This window comes from Pelophylax lessonae, assembly GCF_965119305.1.
Source record: "Pelophylax lessonae genome assembly, chromosome: 13".
Taxonomy (NCBI): Eukaryota; Metazoa; Chordata; class Amphibia; order Anura; family Ranidae; genus Pelophylax; species Pelophylax lessonae.
The window spans coordinates 17761773-17784182 of record NC_138780.1 but is presented as its reverse complement, the minus strand read 5'-3'; the positions used below and the strand labels follow the sequence as shown (position 1 = coordinate 17784182).

General features: G+C 44.1%; 1 protein-coding gene across 1 annotated transcript in view; it reads right to left on the bottom strand.

Annotated features, from left to right (window-relative positions):
* The window catches only part of INSRR (insulin receptor related receptor), a gene marked incomplete at both ends in the record, with an annotated part of 134892 nt that extends 113065 nt beyond the window's left edge, over positions 1-21827 (bottom strand). The window contains one exon of the mRNA XM_082274828.1: positions 21740-21827. Within this exon, the coding sequence (XP_082130954.1) occupies positions 21740-21827 (88 nt within the window). The remainder of the gene's footprint in view (positions 1-21739) is intronic.
* Between the last annotated feature and the right edge of the window lie 583 nt (positions 21828-22410).

The window sequence follows — 22410 nt, the reverse complement described above, 5'->3', positions numbered from 1 at the left end:
GCCATCTCTTCCCCAGGTAAGTGACGCACACGTACCCGGCCATCCACATGATATAAAAGAAAATGTTATTGATCAGACAGGGCCACCTTCTTTCATTGCTCCTCAGTCCAGTTCTGATGTTCATATGACCATTGTAGAAGCTTTTCGCTGTGGACACGGGTCACCATGGGCTTCACAGCCCCATTCACAACTAAGATGCCCATTTTTTTCTACTTTCACCACATCAACTTCATGGACAACATGTTCGATTGCTGCCTGATATATCCCACCAATTTTCGGATGCCATTAGAACGAGATATCCCCTTTACCAGTCAGTGGTTATAATGTGATGGCTGATCGGTGTGCGGGGTTGTCAAGCAAAAACTGGTTATGTGCTAATGATTTTATAACAGTTGGACTTTAACAGTATTGCATATGTTTTGCACTACCAAGCACCTTTAGAGTCCATTCAGCCTGACAAGTCGCGCTCGGTCGCGGGCCATTGATTAGCACAGGACCCGTTCTAATAGGAGCGACACAAGTCGCTCCGACTTAGAAAAAGGGTCCTGTACTACTTTGGGGCGACCTGGGAGTGACTTGCATAGACTTCCATTATGTCAAGTCCCTGCAAGTCGCGCCGAAGTCGCGGTGCACAGGTCGCCCCTCGAAGTCGGATCGCGCCAATCTGAATTGGCTCTTAAAGTCCTATATTTGTAGGAAATGTTATCGTTGACTTTATGGACGTTGGTGCCTATCAAGGCATTAAGTATACATGAGCATTTTGTGTATTTGTTTACATGATAGCTAAGATCCAGTATCAAAAATGTTGATCAATGGGGGTACCTATCCCTAAACGAATAGTGGAAAATCCACAATGGGATCAGTGGGGAATTTGGGACTTTGTGATACCCAGATATAAAAAAAAATAAAAAAAAAAAACACACCACACACACACACACAAGATAAGAGGTAGCACAAAATAAAAAATTATAAAATTTTATTCATACAAAAAAACCTACCGGTATGTTTAAAAATACCTCAGAAGAGGAACATTAGTGGATACACAATAAAAGCAATAAAGAAAATGGAAGCGCCATATATACATAGGGTAAACCACAATACGCTTGAAATCTGTGGACCCCTACACGTTTCAACATACAGTCTTCATCTTCATCTGGGGGTAAGGATGTCCACTTACTGAGCATATCTATGGCAGATATATAAAAAAAAAAAAAAACGAACTATACAAGCATTTTAGACAATGCAACCCAACATGTACAGTACCCTCCCAGAAGTGAGTACACCCCTCATATTTTTGTAAATATTTTATTATACCTTTTCAAGTGAGAACACTGAAGAAATGACAATTTGCTACAATGTAAAGTAGTGAGTATACAGCTTGTATAACAGTGTAAATTTGCTGTCCCCTCCAAATAACTCAACACACAGCCATTAATGTCAAAACTGCTGGCAAAAGTGAGTACACCCCTAAGTGACAAATGTCCGAATTGGGCCCAAAGTGCCAATATTTTGTGTGGCCACCATTATTTTCCAGCACCGCCTTAACCCTCTTGGGCATGGAGTTCACCAGAGCTTCACAGGTTGCCACTGGAGTCCTCTTCCACTCCTCCATGATGACATCACAGAGCTGGTGGATGTTAGAGACCTTGCGCCCCTCCACCATCCGTTTGAGGATGCCCCACAGATGCTCAATAGGGTTTAGGTCTGGAGACATGCTTTGCCAGTCCATCACCTTCACCCTCAGCTTCTTTAGCAAGGCAACGATTGTCCTAGGTGGTGTGTTTGGGGTCGTTATGTTGTAATACTGCCCTGCGGCCCAGTCTTCGAAGTGAGGGGGGGGATCATGCCCGGCTTCAGTATGTCACAGTATATGTTTGCATTCATGGTTCCCTCAATGAACTGTAGCTCCCCAGTGCCGGCCGCACTAATGTAGCCCCAGACCATGACACTCCCACCACCATGCTTGACTGTAGGCAAGACACACTTGTGTTTGCATTCCTCACCTGGTTGCCGCCACACACGCCTGACACCATCTGAACCAAATAAGTTTATCTTGGTCTCATCAGAGAACAGGAGATGGTTCCAGTAATCCATGTCCTTAGTCTGCTTGTCTTCAGCAAACTGTGTGCGGGCTTTCTTGAGCATCATCTTTAGAAGAGGCTTCCTTCTGGGATGACGGCCATGCAGACCAAATTGTATTGCTGCGCTAAGTGAATAAACATCAAAATAAATCGCTTAGTGTAAACTGATCATATTGGGTCACTTTACTTGCACTGTGTTATTGGGACTTTCAATATCACAGTGTTCACCATTTGTAATATTTAGATAGGGATTATGCAGACCAATGTGATGCAGTGTGCGGCGTATGGTCTGAGCACTGACAGTCTGACCCCCCCACCCCTTCAATCTCTGCAGCAATGCTGACAGCACTCATACATCTATTTCCCAAAGACAACCTCTGGATATGACGCTTTGGCTGACCATGGCGAGGCCTGTTCTGAGTGGAACCTGTCCTGTTAAACTGCTGTATGGTCTTGGCCACCGTGCTGCAGCTCAGTTTCAGGGTCTTGGCAATCTTCTTATACCCTAGGCCATCTTTATGTAGAGCAACAATTCTTTTTTTCAGCTCCTCAGAGAGTTCTTTGCCATGAGGTGCCATGTTGAACTTCCAGTGACCAGTATGAGAGAGTGAGAGCGATAACACCAAATTTAACACACCTGCTCCCCATTCACACCTGAGACCTTGTAACACTAACAAGTCACATGATACCGGGAAGGGAAAATGGCTAATTTGGGCCCAATTTTGACATTTTCATTTAGAGGTGTCCTCACTTTTATTGCCAGTGGTTTAGACATTAATGGCTGTGTGTTGAGTCATTTTGAGGGGACAGCAAATTTACACTGTTATACAAGCTGTACACTCACTACTTTACATTGTAGCAAAGTGTCATTTCTTCAGTGTTGTCTTTTGAAAAGGTATAATAAAATTATTTACAAAAATGTGAGGGGTGTACTCACTTTTGTGAGATACTGTATGAATAAAATGTATACATTTTTTATTTTGCGCTACCTCTTTATCTTGATTGCTTTATGGTTTCTCTTCATATCTGGGTATCGCATAGTCCCAAATTCTCCACTGATCCCATTGTGGATTTTCCACTATTTGTCAGAAGTCAGAATAGCTCACTCTCATCCCAAATCCAAAATAAACGTTAGGTATAATTCTCATTTTGGTTGGGCAGAGCCATCCAAATAATTTCTCTTGCCCATTGGCCAGCCTGGTTTATAGTACAGATACTGGTTGATAGATGGATAGAAAAGATGACAAAAAAGAAGATAGGCAATTGCGGTAATGGAAAGAATATCATTAATAGTTTGTAAACTCTTCGTGTTGGAACATTGGGGAGTCATATTTGCTTAACCACTTGCTTACTGGGCACATATACCCCCTTCCTGCCCAGGGCAATTTTCAGCTTTCACACTTTGAATGACAATTGCACGGTCATTCTACACTGTACCCATATGAATTTTTTTTTTTTTCCCCCCACACAAAAAGCTTTATTTTGGTGGCATTTAATCACCACTGGATATTTTTTTTTTTTTTTTTTCGCTAAATAAACAAAAAAAATAAATAAGCAAAAAATAAAAAATGGAAAATTTTGAAAAAAAGTTTTCATAGTTTGTTATAAAATTTTCCAAACAGGTAATTTTTCTCCTTCATTGATGTGCGCTGATGGGCATGGATAGGCTGCTCTGATGGGCACAGATTAACAGTACTGATGGGCACTGGTAGGTGGCACTGGTGTGCACTGGGTAGCAGCACTAACATTACTAATGGGCACTGGGTAGCAGCACTGATTAACAGTACTGATGGGCACTGGTAGGTGGCACTGGTGTGCACTGGGTAGCAGCACTAACATTACTAATGGGCACTGGGTAGCAGCACTGATTAACAGTACTGATGGGCACTGGTAGGTGGCACTGGTGGGCACTGGGTAGCAGCACTAACAGTACTGATGGGCACTGGGTAGCAGCACTGATTAACAGTACTGATGGGCACTGGTAGGTGGCACTGGTGGGCACTGGGTAGCAGCACTAACAGTACTGATGGGCACTGGGTAGCAGCACTGATTAACAGTACTGATGGGCACTGGTAGGTTGCACTGGTGGGCACTGGGTAGCAGCACTGATTAACAGTACTGATGGGCACTGGTAGGTTGCACTGGTGGGCACTGGGTAGCAGCACTGATTAACAGTACTGATGGGCACTGGTAGGTGGCACTGGTGGGCACTGGGTAGCAGCACTGATTAACAGTACTGATGGGCACTGGTAGGTGGCACTGGTGAGGACAGTGTTGGACCGATGTCCCTCTTACAGAAGCCGGTGATCGGCTTTATTTTTTCTCTTCACACCGTAAGCGTGAGGGGAAAAAAAAAAAAAAACGCAGATGACTGGCTTCTGTTTACATCACATGATCAGCCGTCATTGGCTGACCGCTGATCACGTGGTAAAGGGCCGGGATCGGCCCTTTACTCTGGACTGTGAATAGCCAAATCCCAAAGGACTCTATGATCACGGCGCGTGCCGCCCGCACATCTCAGGGGGCGTGTGGGAAGCACAAGAATGGAAGGATATCCATTGGCTGACTGCTGATCACGTGGTAAAGGGCCAGGATCAGCCCTTTACTCTGGACTGTGAATAGCCAAATCCCAAGGACTCTATGATCACGGCGCGTGCCGCCCGCACGCCTCAAGGGGCGTGTGGGAAGCACAAGAATGGGAGGACATCCAGGTACGTCCTCCCAACATTTTAGGCCTACGCTGTAGCCATCTTTTGGCTATGGCATGGGCGTAAGGTGGTTAAGAATTATTTTTAAATGATTGACTGATTAGTAGTTAACAATGGTTGCGATTTATTGTTCCCCCCCTCTCAGTGACTCTGCAAGTCTGCCTAAAACAGTCAAACCTGACCTACACCTTACCCCTGGGAAGTTCTGTAGATATTAACTGGTTCTTTCACAAACAGTACAGAGGCTGCTAGTCACCCAAGCAACAGTCTATGCACTCTGGCTCCAATAAACCGTGTAGTTGTCCTATTGTAGCTTATTGCTTGTAGAACTTGGATCAGGAGAGGGATTGAGTCATGGGATACCTCAAAACGATTACTAAACCGCAGATAGAGGTCTATCTTGTGATAAGTGAAGAACAGCCTATTCCCTCATGGCTGAAGTCAGAACAAGTCTCTGACATCTGGTTACCTTGCGCCACTGCACAACTTCTGGTATCCAGTGCAATCTCCAGAACCCTGTACGGTCACAGTGATCAATTTAGGGTCTTTGCTCATATGTCTCTAGGACAGCAACCACCTTCTAGCTTCCTCCAGACATGGTTCAGTGAACAAGACGGTCCTTCTCAGATACCTTTGGAGAAATCCTGCAGTTAGTTCCAGGTCCCAGCCCTGTACCTACTGAGACCTCACAGAATGGCAACCCAGTCCATATACTGCCTGAGGGGCAACAGCTCCTCTGAGACTGGGAACTCTCCTTACTGGGGAAAGACAAATCTTCCCAGACCATTTATCAGCTGCCCAGAATACCTCCCCAGGGATTGGCAAGGTCCTGATCAATATTCAGACTGGCTATTCGAACCCTCACTCCCCAAGCTCTGGAAGCTTCTTCTAGAGCAGGCATCGTTAAATGATGAACTGTGTTCTAGGCCCAGACCGAGCCCCTGTCCGATCTGGAACCGGTGTCCCTCCATTCAGGAGCTTCTTCCATCACCCAGCCTCTGGTGCGGTCATTTTCAAGACCGAGGCATAGCTTTGTATTGGATGGAGTGCGGGAGCTGCCAGTGGTTGACATTTTTTATATTAAACTAGCAAGTGACTGGTGACTAGGACTGTCCTGTGTCCTAGCCACCAATCACCTGCTGGGTTAATCTTGAAAAGCTAATCACCAGTAGCTCCTGCTCCCCATCCAATGTAGAATTGTGCCTGCCGCACTCAAGAATATTACCCATCCTGCCACCCGCTGTCTCTAAGGTAGGAGAGTGAAGGGCAGAGGACACTACTGTGTGTGTGTTGTAATGTGAGGGGGGGGGGGGGGGCTTGTGCTGTAGGAGGGTGATGTAAAAAGGGGGAGCAGTGCATTGGAGTGATGAGGAGGGCAGAGCATACGTGTGTGGGTGGGTGTGGGATTTGTCATATTAGGCGGGGCACTGCTGTAGTTGGGGGGGGGGTAATGTGAAGGGGAAGTGGCTTATGTGGGGGGGGGGGCAGTACTGTGGCAAGGATGTGTCCTATGGGGTGGCGATATGAAAAGGGCAGAGAACCTAGCCCTTGCTGGAGATGCGAACGGGACCAGGGCACGATGCTCTGTGTTTAGTGGTCTTGCCCTATTCTTCAGCCCTTCTGGAAGATGGTCTTCTTATACCTGTTACCCTGGGCCCCTTCTCGGAGGTGTTCCTACTGGAAGTCGTTGGCCATGCACATGGTCACCGCAGCCAAGTTGTGCGTACCCTGCCATTGGAGATCGACCACTGTACTCTCTGCCAAAGAATGGTTCCGCAGGCTGAATCACATAGAACAAATGGAGGAACTGATTGCTATTGCCCAAGATTCTTACTCGGGTTTTGTTGCTACCTGGTTCGATTGGATCCGCTTTAAAGAGACCAACAATTACTCCGCAATTATGACCCCTGTTTAAGGTCATCTTGTCTGTTAGACATCCTTGTTAAGCGCCCTCTTATCCTGGCCCCCCCTTTGGTCCCTCTTCCCTTCCAATTCCACCCCCCCCCTTTTTTTTTTTTTTTCTCCTGAGTATTGCTGCCCCTGTTACCTCCTGTCTACGTCTTACCCATCCCCGTGGCTTGTCTCTTCCCGCCCCTCTGGCCTCCGCTCTCTGTGTCTGTCCTCCTTTCTCTCCCCCTCTGATTCTTGAAGCGGCCTCTCGCTTCCGTGCACCTTTCAGAGCCATACTGGAACTGCGTGAACTCGCCCTGTCCGTTGCAGGGTGACGAAGCTTTTGCTTTTACTCCTCCTCGCCTTAACCATCCTGTACAGGACCCCCTGGACTCTGGCTTACCTCAATCTGGCTAACTCTCACCGTTTTTGTGCTACAGGGGCACTTCAGTACTTTCATGGTTGGCCGGAATAAGTTATTACGTGAAATCCAGTAGCCTGTATGCATGCGGAAAATAAAATAAAAGTGAAGCGCTAATGGGTAAGGAACTGCAACAGTTCTCAATACAAACAAATAAATGACATATGTGATCAGTAAGAGCCGGTTCATATACAGGCGACCCGACTTCCCGGGGCGACCTGTGAAGTCGCGGTGCAATGCTTGCACCGCGACCTCGGAGCGACATGCATGGACTTCATATCCTTGAAGTCAATGCAGGTCGCTCCAGGTCGCCCCAAAAGTAGCTCAGGACCCTTTTTGCAAATCGGAGCGACTTGTGTCGCTCCTATTAGAACGGGTCCTGTGCTAATCTATGGCAGGCGACCCGCGGCGACTTGTCAGGCGACCAAGTCGCCTACATATGGCTATGATTATTTAGGAGTCAGATTTCATGGCAACAGGCTATAGGTCTCACAGTGTAAAGTGGGATTAAATGTTCATATTTTCTTGAGGGATATTGCTTACAAATATTACCGTCCCACTTGAAGCAATCCAAACCATTAAGTATCCGTCTTTCACTCCCAGTGACGGTGAGTACCACAACACTCATCCAAACAAAATTCTACAGGTGCAAGGCTAATTATAAAATCTCTATGAGGCTCATCCTTTATCACAGCAGCTGTTAAGCAAAAGACAGATACAGGCACTAGAAGCAAAATTTACAAATCTATAGAAGGGGTATGGACATTAAAAATCCATACAACAGGCATGATGAGAGCCACATCAAAAGTTACAACAAAACCTCAACATGTGGACTTGAAATACAGTACAGTTTCCCTATAATTAGTTGGCTCAGTTAGCTATAAGTTCCCTACATGAATTTGCACGAGACGTGAAGTAGGTTCTGTCTCATTAGTAACATAATTTCTTCAGTCAGGGGTCCAGTATGCCTGGAATTTGTGACTGGAAGGCGGCTGAAATGACCACCCAGTTACTGGTTAACAAGCTGGTGTGTAGATTAGAGACACTGCAAACTAAACATGGTGGTTCACACCTCACAGGAATAAAGCCTTTCAATCACTTGTTAACTAAGTAGTATGATTAAGGCAATAGGCATAATGCATGAAAAAAAAAAAAAAAATAATAATAATAATAATAATAATAATAATAATAATAATAATAATAATAATAATATTCCCCACCCCCCAAAAAAATAAAATAAAAAAGCAAGTCCCCCCAAAGAAGAAAAAAAAGCACACCCCCAAGAGAAAATGTATTAAAAAAAAATAAAATAATATTATTATTATTATTATTATTATTATATGTTACTAGAATGCACACAATCTCCACCCCCCAAAAAAATAAAATAAAATAAAAAAGCAAGTCCCCACAAAGAAAAAAAAAAAGCACACCCCCAAGAGAAAATGTATTAAAAAAAAATATATATATAATATTATTATTATTATTATTATTATTATTATTATTAATACATTTTCTCTTGGGGGTGTGCTTTTTTTTTTTTTCTTTGGGGGGACTTGCTTTTTTATTTTATTTTTTTGGGGGGTGGGGAATAATATTATTATTATTATTATTCCCCACCCCCCAAAAAAAATAAAATAAAATAAAAAAGCAAGTCCCCCCAAAGAAAAAAAAAAAAAGCACACCAAGAGATAATGTATTAATAATAATAATAATAATAATAATAATATTATATATATTTTTTTTTTAATACATTTTCTCTTGGGGGTGTGCTTTTTTTTTCTTCGGGGGGACTTGCTTTTTTATTTTATTTTATTTTTTTGGGGGGTGGAGATTGTGTGCATTCTAGTAACATAGAATAATAATAATAATAATAATAATAATAATAATAATATATTTTTTTTTTATTATTATTATTATTATTATTATTATTATTATTATTATTATTATTATTATATGTTACTAGAATGCACACAATCTCCACCCCCCAAAAAATAAAATAAAAAAGAAAGTCCCCCCAAAGAAAAAAAAAAAAAAACAGAAAATACCAACATCAAAGATTGATTTCAACAGATTGCGTTCCCTACAACAGATTGCGTTCCCTACAACCGATTGCGTTCCCTACTTAGTGAAAATATCCAAACTTTTAGGCTTCATTCACACCTGGGCCTTTTTCGATTCGTGGGCGGTATTGAATGTGATTCTGCCCACAATTTCAGAACGCTCTGCTAAAAACGACAAATAGCACAATCCAAATTTCAAGTGCCCGACAATTTTAAATGGCACCTAAAAGCATGGAGCTGCTCTGCCACAATAAATCACGCTGCAATCGCAGCAAGCCGCCAGCACCTAAAAAAGGATCTGGAGCAAATTGCACTGCATTTTTAGGTGCCATTAAAATAAGATTTGTCATTTTAGAAGAGAGTTTCGAAATCACGGGCAGAATCGTGTGGGGATTCTGCCCGCCATTCAAAATGCCCAGGTTTTATTGCAGTCTAAAGCCCCGTACACAGGGAGCGAATGTCAGGCGGCATCAGACATTCAGGACGTGTGTACTGCAGCCGATCTGACAGAAGCCAGCTGAAGGTGCAGGATCTTAAAAAAAAAAAAGAAGCAAGAAGGAAGAAAGAAGGTCTGCTGATTGGCTTCCGGTCATCGTTCTCGATGGTTGAGAGCACTGACCAGAGTGTTGTGGCGGGTGGGGGCGGGGGTGGTTTAGAGTCACCCTGCCTGCCAGAACAGCAGGGAGGATCACTGTACTAACTTTTGGATTGTTAGTACAGCGGCTCCAACCTGAGCTGGGTTGAACGAAAAACCAACTAGCAGTGTGTACAAGACTTTATGCCATCCAATTTCTAACTAGTACAATTTGTGATTGGTTAGATCAGCCTTTTTTAACCAGAGTGCCTTAGCAAAAGGTCTAAAAATTTACCCAAAATTTGTACACAAGCTGGTGGGTGGACGAGAAACCTGCCTTTTAGTTACACAAAGATTTTCATTGTACACCTTTACAACCTTCTAGCTGCCAACCTCATAGTGACCAATGACATCAGTTGATAAGGAGGATGTCCATTGCCTGCATATCATCCTTGTTTGACCCTCCCTTGCCCCTCACCATCAGCTTTGGGGTCTCATTAGCTGAGTGATGGACAAAAACTGAGGGAGAGAAGCCTTGGGAGGAAGAGAAACCTTGGCCTTGGGAGGAAGAGAAACCTTGGCCTTGGGGAGAAAGAGAAACCTTGGCCTTGGGGAGAAAGAGAAACCTTGGCCTTGGGGAGAAAGAGAAACCTTGGCCTTGGGGAGAAAGAGAAACCTTGGCCTTGGGGAGAAAGAGAAACCTTGGCCTTGGGGAGAAAGAGAAACCTTGGCCTTGGGGAGAAAGAGAAACCTTGGCCTTGGGGAGAAAGAGAAACCTTGGCCTTGGGGAGAAAGAGAAACCTTGGCCTTGGGGAGAAAGAGAAACCTTGGCCTTGGGGAGAAAGAGAAACCTTGGCCTTGGGAGGAAGAGAAACCTTGGCCTTGGGAGGAAGAGAAACCTTGGCCTTGGGAGGAAGAGAAACCTTGGCCTTGGGAGGAAGAGAAACCTTGGCCTTGGGAGGAAGAGAAACCTTGGCCTTGGGGAGAAAGAGAAACCTTGGCCTTGGGGAGAAAGAGAAACCTTGGCCTTGGGGAGAAAGAGAAACCTTGGCCTTGGGGAGAAAGAGAAACCTTGGCCTTGGGGAGAAAGAGAAACCTTGGCCTTGGGGAGAAAGAGAAACCTTGGCCTTGGGGAGAAAGAGAAACCTTGGCCTTGAGGAGGAAGAGAAACCTTGGCCTTGAGGAGGAAGAGAAACCTTGGCCTTGGGAGGAAGAGAAACCTTGGAATACTAGTCAGTACCAATTTTCAAAAGTTTATTTGGCTTTGGAAGAATATATCCCCTCTTACGTTGGGTGTCCTACTTGTATTGATGTTGCTGCATATGTGAAACTATTCAAATAGTTTTTGCATTTTAGAATGGGGCGCCTCAAGACTGTCCATAATTTTGAAGGGTGACCCGAGGTGGTCCATAATTTTAAAAGGGTGTCTTGACTGAAAAAAGCTTGAGAAACACTGGGTTAGATGGACTGGCATTCTGAAAATTGTTGGTTCAGGCCCCAAAATTGAACTATTAAAAAAGGGTCAGTCTACCAAAAACTAACATTTTAGTAAAAGCAGTAGAGTTAAACCTTCTGACAATCTTCTCAAGGGACTCCATTGGTGGGCTTTCTGTGACATGTTCTGGAGTCTGCACACCCGATGTGCCCATTATAAGAGTTTCTCATTGTTCTTTATGGATTTTTATTTTATATTACTGAACATGTAACAGGAAAAGTTGGACATAGAAAAGTGGACAGGAGCACGGAAAACTACCAGGTGCACTGGAATAGCAAATACGGCATAGTAATCTCTCTGTTAAGTCTACCCAAGACCAATGTCTACCCAAGCTCACCACCGAAATGGCCTACTGATTTTGTTCCAGGTTCCTTTCACACTAGTGCAGTGGCAGCCAGGAACACAGCAACAGTAACTCTTCTGGCTCAAGAAACAGTCTAGGGAAGCCTTTAACCTTTTCAACACAGAGGAACCCTTGAAATAACTTTACGGGCTTGGGGGAACCCCTGCTAGAAACTACTCTAGCTACATCTCATAATACATCACTGTTATATTCAGTGGGAAGAATGCTCCTTACACTTGTGGACATTGGGAAGAATTACCACCTTACAGATAGCTAAAAAGATCAATGGTGCAAGTGGGAAACTTATCCGAGAGGCAGACATTGTTCACTGCTCAAGGAACCCCTAGCAACCTCTGGGAGGAACTCTATGGTTCCATGGAACCCTGGTCCAAGGGTTGCCTCTATCATTTATTGCTGAACAAACTTGGATAGGGCACAGGGAGCTGTGGGACACTCCAAAACACTGAATAGTAATAGGAGGGCACAGTTACTTCTTAGACCCGTCCCTTTACCAATAGCTCAGAGAATGGACAGCACTGGGACACCACATGCAAAATATTTAAGGCCAGGCAAGCCTTAGTATTGGATGCCCCAGGGGTTTATAGCAACAACAGTCATCGAGATCCTGCACTCTAAGTTTTTGGATGCCTCCTTCCAGAATCAGACAAACATTTCATTAGTAAACTCTCCAGACAGGATCCTTGGTGAGATCACCTTGGTCTGGCTTCAGAGGTTCTTAGTAGGCCCCCCCATCTTCAGCATAGCTGGGACCTCAATGAACTCCGGATCTTTTCAGCTAGGCTGCCAGGGAGGGCAAGCTTGAAACTTCTCCAGGACAAGAACCAGGCAGCAGACTATCTATGCTTACTCCCAGCCATCATATGAGTTCCCTCCCCCAGGGATTGGCTGAAACATAATATCTAGCTGCTGGTTTTCTTCATCCAGCCAACTACTTTCCAGAAGGCCGGGGAAGCAGTTTAACCCACAGCCTCTGAAACTCAGGGTAGACCAATCACACCCTGCTCCACCAATTACAAAGGAGCCAAAAGAACAAAAATTTACCTAAACAACCTAGCAACCGATTTTGAAGGGGGCTAAAAAAAAAAAAAAAAAAAAAAAAAAAAAAAAAAAAACACACACACACTCATTCTACCAGGCTCAACTTTTGGGTGTATTTTTTTTGTTCATTATTTGGAAGTCTCTTTATTGTTGCAATCTCAGAAAGAATGGCTAGGCCCCCTCCTGATTTTTGACCTGACTTTTCAGTGCGATTATGTAGTGCAACTTGGATGCTACTTTGAAGTGGTTTACATATTCTTTAGGGCAAAAATCGTGCTAGAAATCACACCAAAGTACAACAGGAACCTTTTCTAACATCATACCATGTCGAGTTGCATTGATGTGAAGGGGCACCATTGAAAAACAATGGAATTTCCATTGTCATGGGATTCTGTGCGACTCACATTGCTTCTGAACTCGCACTAGTGCGAACAGAATCTTAGACATCACTTTTATTCTTCTTCTAGTGTAAGTGGTGACTTTACAGAGCATCATTTGCTTGACTTCAGTCTGCTGTAATAACAGCAATATATTTACTCCCAACAGCAGACAGTTGTACAAAAGTAGCAAAGCTCGTTCGCTATATTTAAGTACATTTACTGTAAACAAAGCATAAAACCTGGCTTTATGACCCGACACTGAACTTGATGCCCATAATTCACGTTAGATAAAATCTGTTGCAAAAAAAAAAAAAAAAAAAACACACACGGAAAAAACCCCCCAAAAACCTATAACTACCACACAACATGGCATCAAACAGGTTCCGGGGAACTCAAAAAGTGCACCATTATGCTTTGAGCTCGCCTCCGGTGTCCTCGAGCTTGGACCTGGCCCTCCAGGCCTTGGCTGACCCTGCTTTCCAACAGCTGGTTCAAAAGACCTCGAATCCACCACTGACCAAACCACAGTCAACTTTTATATTGCCGGAGCCGGGCGTGGACACCCTTTGCTTGAGCCTATCGGCAGGCGTTTTTGCGTTTTCTTTAGGCTGCATTCACATGTCAGCTTATAATCGCGGGCAGAACCGCCGCGGTTCCGCCCGCGATTCGGAGATTTATTGCAAATCGCGGGACGCCTAGCGTTGCCCGTTGATTTGCAATAGCCCCCCAAACGCCGAGCGATGTTGCCGCGATTTACGCCCGCCGAATAGCGGCAACATCGCGCAAACAAAATCGCGGAACGCAATACGCTCCAAAAAAGTACAAGAGCTTCTTTGGAGCGTATTGCGTCCCGCGATTTTGTTTGCGCGATGTTGCCGCGATTCGGCAGGCGGAAATCGCAGCAACATCGCTCGGCGTTTGGGGGGCTATTGCAAATCAACGGGCAACGCTAGGCGTCCCGCGATTTGCAATAATCTCCGGATCGCGGGCGGAACCGCGGCGGTTCTGCCCGCGAGCCAAACGCTGACATGTGAATGCAGCCTTAATGTGGTGATGCCCACTCTACTGCGGTGGGCCTAGGCCACCCCTAGCACTAAAGTCTTGAAGGATTGCTAATGGGTGGTGGGGGTTCTCCTCTCCCTTCTCCTTGAGGGGGGAGCTTTGGGTCAACTGGGGCCGAACGCCCAGACCAAGGGGAACCCTGCCACTACACTGGTTTGGGCGAGTGCTCGGGCCTTCAACGGTGGGGCGCATATAGATGTGCACGGTTGAATTCATGGGTTTTTTTTTTTTCCCCGTCTTTTCTCCCCCCCCCCCCCCCCCTTCTCCTTACTACCTCTCTTGGTCTAACTCAGGGGTGTCCAAACAACGGCCCTCCAGCTGTTGCGAAACTACACATCCCATGAGGCATTGAAACACACCAACATTCACAAACATAACTAGGCATGATGGGAATTGTAGTTCCTGAACAACTGGAGGGCCATATTTTGGACACCCCTGGAACTGGTCCACCCGCCTCCACTTACTTTTTGTGTTCATTGCATTTAAGCTCCTGTGCACACGTTGTATTCTTGTTAGTTGGAGATCAGTTCACTTCCTTTTGCCCCTTTGTTTTCTTTACCCCCCTTAAAGTGTTATGTACATTATGTCCTGCCTTTCTTTTCTTCTTGTTTGTTAAATGCAGAAATAAAAAGGATTATAAAAAAAAAAAAATTGCACCATTAAAAATGCAAGACCTCTGTCTAAACAATTATTTAAAAAATAAAATAAAAATTACATCCATGAGAAGGGTTTGGCTATAAATGCCGTCTTCGTGTTGTGCCAGGCCCTAAAAAAAAAAAAAAAAAAAAAAAAAAAAAAAAAAGGGGGGGGGGGAATTGTCCTTAGAAATTGCTTCTAAAGCGACTGTTGATTGAGGACTTGATTTTGCATTTCATTGCATCCTGTGTTCCAATGGGCCCTTGCACTCCCAGGCCTTAGTGTTGGGGTTGGCATTAAAAGGGAAGGCCAGTATGTGCTGGGGTTACTAGAAAGGTCAAGCGTTAAGGATTATACCATACTATAGGCCAGGGGTCTCCAAACATTCCAAAGTAACGGCCAGTTTACTGTCTTTCAGACTTTAGGGGGACTAGGGCTGTGCCCAGTGGAAGTAAACAATGGCCGATCTTTGGTATTGGCGAAAAATAGCTGGGAGTCAGTGGCAGGAATTGTGCCCCATTGTTGGCATCAGTGGCAGGAATTGTCCCCCATTGTTGGCATCAGCGGCAAGAATTGTGCCCCAAGGGCCAGATAAAGAAAGGCAAAGGGCCGCAATTTGGAGACCCCTGCTATTGGGCCATTTGGCCAGAACCTAATCCAAGTTATATTAGCCCTACAAAATTTTCTATCTCTAGTCAGGAGACATAGGCCAGTGTTGCCTCCGAGCATCAAACTCATCCACCAGACCGACAATGGGTGATGGCACAACTGGAATAAACATTTTGCCATTTGTGCAATTTGTGGCCTGCTCAACTATTCTGCAGCATGACTACATTGGGTCATGGTGCCAAAGACTAGCGAGTGCCACACCGTCTCCTGATTCTAACAGGAAAGGCTGGTTTTCCACAGTACATGAGCAAGAAGAGCAAGAGACAGAGGTAGATGCAAACTTTGCAGTATTGGGTAAAGTACCGGACTTTATTCCAGAACATGAGCCTCCATACTTTCTAAACCAAGGACCAATTTACTGTCCTTCAGACTATAGGGGGGCTGGACTGTAACCAGTGGGAGTAGAAAATGCCCCAGTAACAGTGGAAGTACATGTCTCAGGCTTGATTGTCAGCGGGAGTAGAACTACATAACCTGCACCTGTGGTCAGTAGGAGAAACAGAGCCCCATCTTGGCATCAGTGGGAGGAATGGCGGCCCATCAAGTGGGAGGAGAAAGAGCCCCATCAAGTGGGAGGAGAAAGAGCCCCATCAAGTGGGAGGAGAAAGAGCCCCATCAAGTGGGAGGAGAAAGAGCCCCATCAAGTGGGAGGAGAAAGAGCCCCATCAAGTGGGAGGAGAAAGAGCCCCATCAAGTGGGAGGAGAAAGAGCCCCATCAAGTGGGAGGAGAAAGAGCCCCATCAAGTGGGAGGAATGGTGCCCCATTGTTGGCATCAGGCTACTGCTGCATTGTGGGGGGGGCACTCATTTTGAATGCCACCCAAAGCAGCAAGTCAACGTACCTGCATTGCAATAAAAAAAAAAAAAAAAAAATGGGGGGGGGGAGGTCATGTGCTATTTTATGAACATTAGGGTGGATTGTTGGGCCATTTGTTTTGAATGGGCAGCCTTAACTCAATGCATGTTAACATGTGGGCCACTATATATATATTTATTCTTTTTTAATATACATGTCGCTTGGTTCATAGCTCCCCCAATTTTCTGTATATATATATATATATATATATACACACACACACACACACACATACACACTGCAAAGTAATGGGCCCTTAATGAAGAAATGCGCTTTCAGCCTTCAAGCAAAAAAGAAAAAAAAAAATGTATTTATATATCACACACAGTGTATATATATATATATATATATATATATATATATATATATATATATATATATATATATAAAATAAATAATTTTTTTTTTCCTTTTTTGCTTGAAGGCTGAAAGCGCATTTCTTCATTAAGGGCCCATTACTTTGCAGTGCATATATATTTTATAAAATTATTATTTTTTTTATTATAAATAATTTAATATATATTTTATATTTATTTATTTTTCTAATAATATATATATATATATACACACACACACATACAATAGAGCCATACTAGAAAGGTAGTTAAACCCAACCTGTGGAATTTTTGCAGCCAACAACGGGTTAATGATAGCCTCAGGTCTTCAAGAAATGCTGCACACATTCCTGGCCAGCAAAAAATAACCCGTCTTTTGTTTTGGGCAAAATATTAACAGAGGAAAAAAAAAAAAAGACAGTAGCGTTCGGAGCAGGAGCGTGTTCCTGTTTTGTCATACTTTGTATACACTATAAACAGAGGCTGTTTCGTTTGTTACAATATCTAAGAGAAAGGGAAAATAAATATTTTTGCAGGGCCAAGTGTAAGTGGAAAGATTTTTTTTTGCTCTATAAATCAGATGCCTCTTTGCATAATTGCTTTTTAGCGCACTCATATCTCTCCAACTACTCATCACAACTTCTGTGACTGCAGTCTCGCCCACCTCATCCAGCCTTTGGGACTTCCCATTGGCCTTCAAAAAGGTGAAGAGCATCCTTGTTTTTGGACGCACTCTTGGCAATGTGACCAACTTAAAGCATAATTCCACCCTTCCCTTCAGTCTTGCACAGTTGTACCGGCTCCTCTCCTGGACTGAAAGGTCTTACTCTGATTTAACCGCACACTGCGAGCTTCTCACAAGGTGCTTTAGAAGCTGCAGCAAGTCAAATAGAGCCCAACTTATTTCTTGGCTGGAGAGCGTCTGTCATCCAACTCTTTCCTCCCCAGCCTGACTGCTGTCCCTGGCCTGCCCCATTCATTCACATAGCCATCAGGGCAGCCATCAGTAGGGGCCCAGGGGTTCCAAGGGGCCCAGCCACCCAGGCCCCAACCAACAAGACCGATTTGTTGCTGCTGTAGTAACTAGCAGTTGCTTAAGCATGGCAGCTGATGGGATGTCTCTTTGCTGGATTGCGCTGTCTCTTTGCTGGATTGGGATGTCTCTTTGCTGAATATATGAGGCCTTCTCTTTACTGGATGGGGATGTCTCTTTGCTGAATATATGAGGCTGTCTATTTGTTGGATTGGGATGTCTCTTTGCTGAATATATGATGCTGTCTCTTTGTTGCATTAGGATGTCTCTTTGCTTAATATATGAGGCCATCTCTTTACTGGATTTGGATGTCTCTTTGCTGAATATATGAGGACGTCTCTTTACTGGATTAGGAGGTCTCTTTGCTTAATATATGAGGCCGTCTCTTTGTTGGATTAGGATGTCTCTTTTCTTAGTATATGAGGCTGTCTCTTTACTGGATTGGGCTGTCTCTTTGCTGAATATATGGGGATGTCTCTTTGATGGATTGGATTCATTTTCATTCATTAAGTTGTAAGAGTGTTAAAACAGAAGTGAAGGACTGAAGGACTCGGTGGGATGGCCAGGGTGCAGATTTGGTGGGACGGCCAGAGGACGGGCCCCACAAAATGTTGGTGGTCAGGCCTGGAGGGGCCCAGGCCTAAAGCTGTGTAAGGGGCCCCAAAATTTCTGATGGCTGCCCTGCATAGCATTACCTAGGGTGGTCTGCCTAGGAACCAAGGAAGGCAAAATATAAGCAGACCAGAAGACCTCTCTATGGCACACCCACCCACACGTGAAAATTACACTTGTAAGAAAAAAAAAAAAAAAAGGAGGTCACATAACTGCCACCATTTAGGTACCGTTGGCCCACTACTGTCTGTTGACAAAGGACTTTAGGCAAAGTGGAATAACCCATATCAAATGGGATCTCTCCATTGGGTGACACCATAGCATCCAGAACCATGAAAGAGGACTATCACAACATACACCAATACGATCCTTCAAGATCGCCTTCATTCATTTTGATTGCAACCAATCATAGCTCATCAACGCGCCAAAAAAAAAAAAAAAAAAAAAAAAAAAAAAAAAAAAAAAAAAAAAAAAAAAAATCGAGCCACAAACAATATTTTTTGGCCTTAAAAATCACTAAGGCTCCATTCACACCTGAGCATATCATTTTCAGGCATTGACATCTAACAAAAACGCTTGTAATCTGCCAAAAAAAGAAGCTTTTTTGAGCTTCAGGCGACAAACCACTCAGATGTGAACAGCGGCCATTGAAATGAATGGCATTTTGCTTGTTGGGCGTTTTGAGACTTCAGAGATGAGCGTTTTTCAGCTCGTAAAAAGGCTCATCTCTGAACAGGGCCCAATATTGGATCATGAGCTGGTCTAACGATCAGCTTTTGTTGAAGGGACAAGCTAGAAAACCAGCGCCCGATGAGCAGCACCAGCCAATGGCTGCAAGCGTTGATCAGTGTGTTCTGGCATGGGGGGGGGGGGGGGGGCAGTCCCCTCCATCAGAACATAAAGGCACAGCAAGGCAAGATCACCACACCAACATTGCTTGTGTTGGTACCCCAACACCACCCCCCACAATAAAAAAAACCAAAAAAAAAAAACCACCCCCCTCCAAAAAACAAAACTATCTCCCCCCCCCCCCACAAAAAACCCCAAAAAAACAAAACACCCCCTCCAAAAAAAACCAAAAATAACCAACCCCCCCCCAAAAAAAAAGAAATAACGAGAAATAAAAGAAAGCAAGCCTGAAAAAGGGAAGCTAATGCAGCCGAAACGTCTAAGAATTGGTAAGCTGCAATATAATAAAAGGTTTCCTTTCGGTTCATTACCGCTTTTACGTCAGGTACCGTTGAAAAGATAATCCACGTACAAGAGCACCAGACAAAAATGTGAGAATAGGAGTATGAACAAACCAATTGGGTAAAAAAAAAAAAAAAAAAATGTATTATATATATATATATTTTTTTTTTTTTTTTTTTTAATTAATTAAAATGTATTCATTTATAATACACCCAGACATATATACATATCCACTCAATATGGACCCAAAGAGAAGATATGCTATAATCATCCCTTATGGGGATAAAAATTATCAATCCATTGGCAGCAGATCCAAAAGAGATTAGAGAAAAAAAAAAAAAATGTACTGTACATGTCCACACTAGGAGGCAGTAAAACAATTCTATATCCTCAGGCTTTTCCATTCATCTGGGGGTATTAGTCACCTGCAGCAGGGTAACCTCCTCATGTACCTACAATTGCTACATGTGGTCTACGAAACATTGGTGGTCAGTGTAGGCAGGAGATCATTTACCATTGCTCGTTGTTCATGGAACCTCCTACTAACCTAAATAAAGGGGAGGAACCCCCCCAACTCACCTCGAAAGGGAGGAACCCCCCTACTAACCCCACAAAGGGAGGAACCCCCCTACTAACCCCACAAAGGAGGAACCCCCCTACTAACCCCACAAAGGGAGGAACCCCCCTACTAACCCCACAAAGGAGGAACCCCCCTACTAACCCCACAAAGGAGGAACCCCCCTACTAACCCCACAAAGGAGGAACCCCCCTACTAACCCCACAAAGGAGGAACCCCCCTACTAACCCCACAAAGGAGGAACACCCCTACTAACCCCACAAAGGGAGGAACGCCCCTACTAACCCCACAAAGGGAGGAACGCCCCTACTAACCCCACAAAGGGAGGAACGCCCCTACTAACCCCACAAAGGGAGGAACGCCCCTACTAACCCCACAAAGGGAGGAACGCCCCTACTAACCCCACAAAGGGAGGAACCCCCTACTAACCCCACAAAGGGAGGAACCCCCTTACTAACCCCACAAAGGGAGGAACCCCCTACTAACCCCACAAAGGAGGAACCCCCTACTAACCCCACAAAGGAGGAACCCCCTACTAACCTCAAAAAGGAGGAACTCCTTACTAACCCCAAAAAAGGAGGAACTCCATACTGACCCCAAAAAAGGAGGAACCCCCTACTAACCCCAAAAAGGAGGAACCCCCTACTAACCCCAAAAAGGAGGAACCCCCTACTAACCCCAAAAAGGAGGAACCCCCTACTAACCCCCAAAAAGGAGGAACTCCCTACTAACCCCCAAAAAGGAGGAACTCCTTACTAACCCCCAAAAAGGAGGAACTCCATACTGACCCCAAAAAAGGAAGAACTCCCTACTAACCTCAGAAAAGGAGGAACCCCCTACTAACCTCAGAAAAGGAGGAACCCCCTACTAACCTCAGAAAAGGAGGAACCCCCACTAACCCCAAAAAGGAGGAACCCCCACTAACCCCAAAAAGGAGGAACCCCCTACTAACCTCAAAAAGGAGGAACTCCCTACTAACCCCAAAAAGGAGGAACTCCCTACTAACCCCAAAAAGGAGGAACTCCCTACTAACCCCCAAAAAGGAGGAACTCCTTACTAACCCCAAAAAGGAGGAACCCCCTTACTAACCTCAAAAAGGAGGAACCCCCTTACTAACCCCACAAAAGGAGGAACTCCATACTGACCCCAAAAAAGGAAGAACTCCCTACTAACCTCAGAAAAGGAGGAACCCCCTACTAACCTCAGAAAAGGAGGAACCCCCACTAACCCCAAAAAGGAGGAACCCCCTACTAACCTCAAAAAGGAGGAACTCCCTACTAACCTCAAAAAGGAGGAACCCCCTTACTAACCCCAAAAAGGAGGAACTCCCTACTAACCTCAGAAGGAACCCTGGCTGGGAAAGGTCATCATACAATACAAAATGAAAACGAGACAACAGAAATCATTTACCAAACGTTGTGTGCAAGGAACCCCTAAAAGAAAAAAGCACCCCAAAAAAAAAAGCCCCTCGTGGACTTTAGAAGACAGACATGAATGTGTAAAATATTTAAGTCTATCCGTTAAAACAGAAAATAATAAAAAGCGTACACAAATATATAAAAATATACATGGATAGCAATTCTTGAACAACGAATGCAAATAAAACACGACCAGCCTTTACATAATAGGAATATGACATGGCCATGGCCATCTGTAGTGACCCATCCGATTAATCCACCGCCATAAATTATAAATAAATATTTCTATTATTTATAATTTTTATATTAAATTATAAAATAAATAAATAAATCACTTACAGTCGGTCGCTTCGCTGCTTGCAGTAAACGCAACAATGATGGCCAGCATTGCGCTCAATAAGACAGAGCACAGGTGGGGGGACTTCATCTCCATCTCCATCCTTCCAGGCTGTTACACCTTTCAGTGCAATTGCAAAGTGCAAACTAAAAATTAAAAATAAAAAAATAAAAAATGAAAAGATAAAAAGTGCTGAAATAAAAAGTTAGGTTCCCATCAGGCTAGCAGGGATTGTAGGATGCATGGCATGTCACACACAGCAGATCAGCTGATAGATGCAGGTAGAATGGATGTCTGCAGGTAACATAGTCAGCTCAGAGTGACTGGGATCCTCACCTGTGTGCTGGGAGAGGGGGTGTGGCCTGCTAAAGCATTGCCTCATTCTACAACAGCAGGTGCAGGCAGAGCTGGTCTGATTGACAGGGCTACGAGGCAGCTGATTGGCTGATGGGGCAGAGGCAATTCCTCATGGAATAGCAGGCAGGGTGTCTGAGCTGTTCTATAGATACGTTTGATATTCACCAATAGATAACTATTGGAGGCTTGAGAGACAGAAATTCATTCATTAAATCAATGGATATCTAAAGCAGATGTAAATGCTAAATGAATATGTTTTTGTGTATAAGAAACAATTGGATTTATTTTATTTTATTATTTTATTATTTTTCCTTTG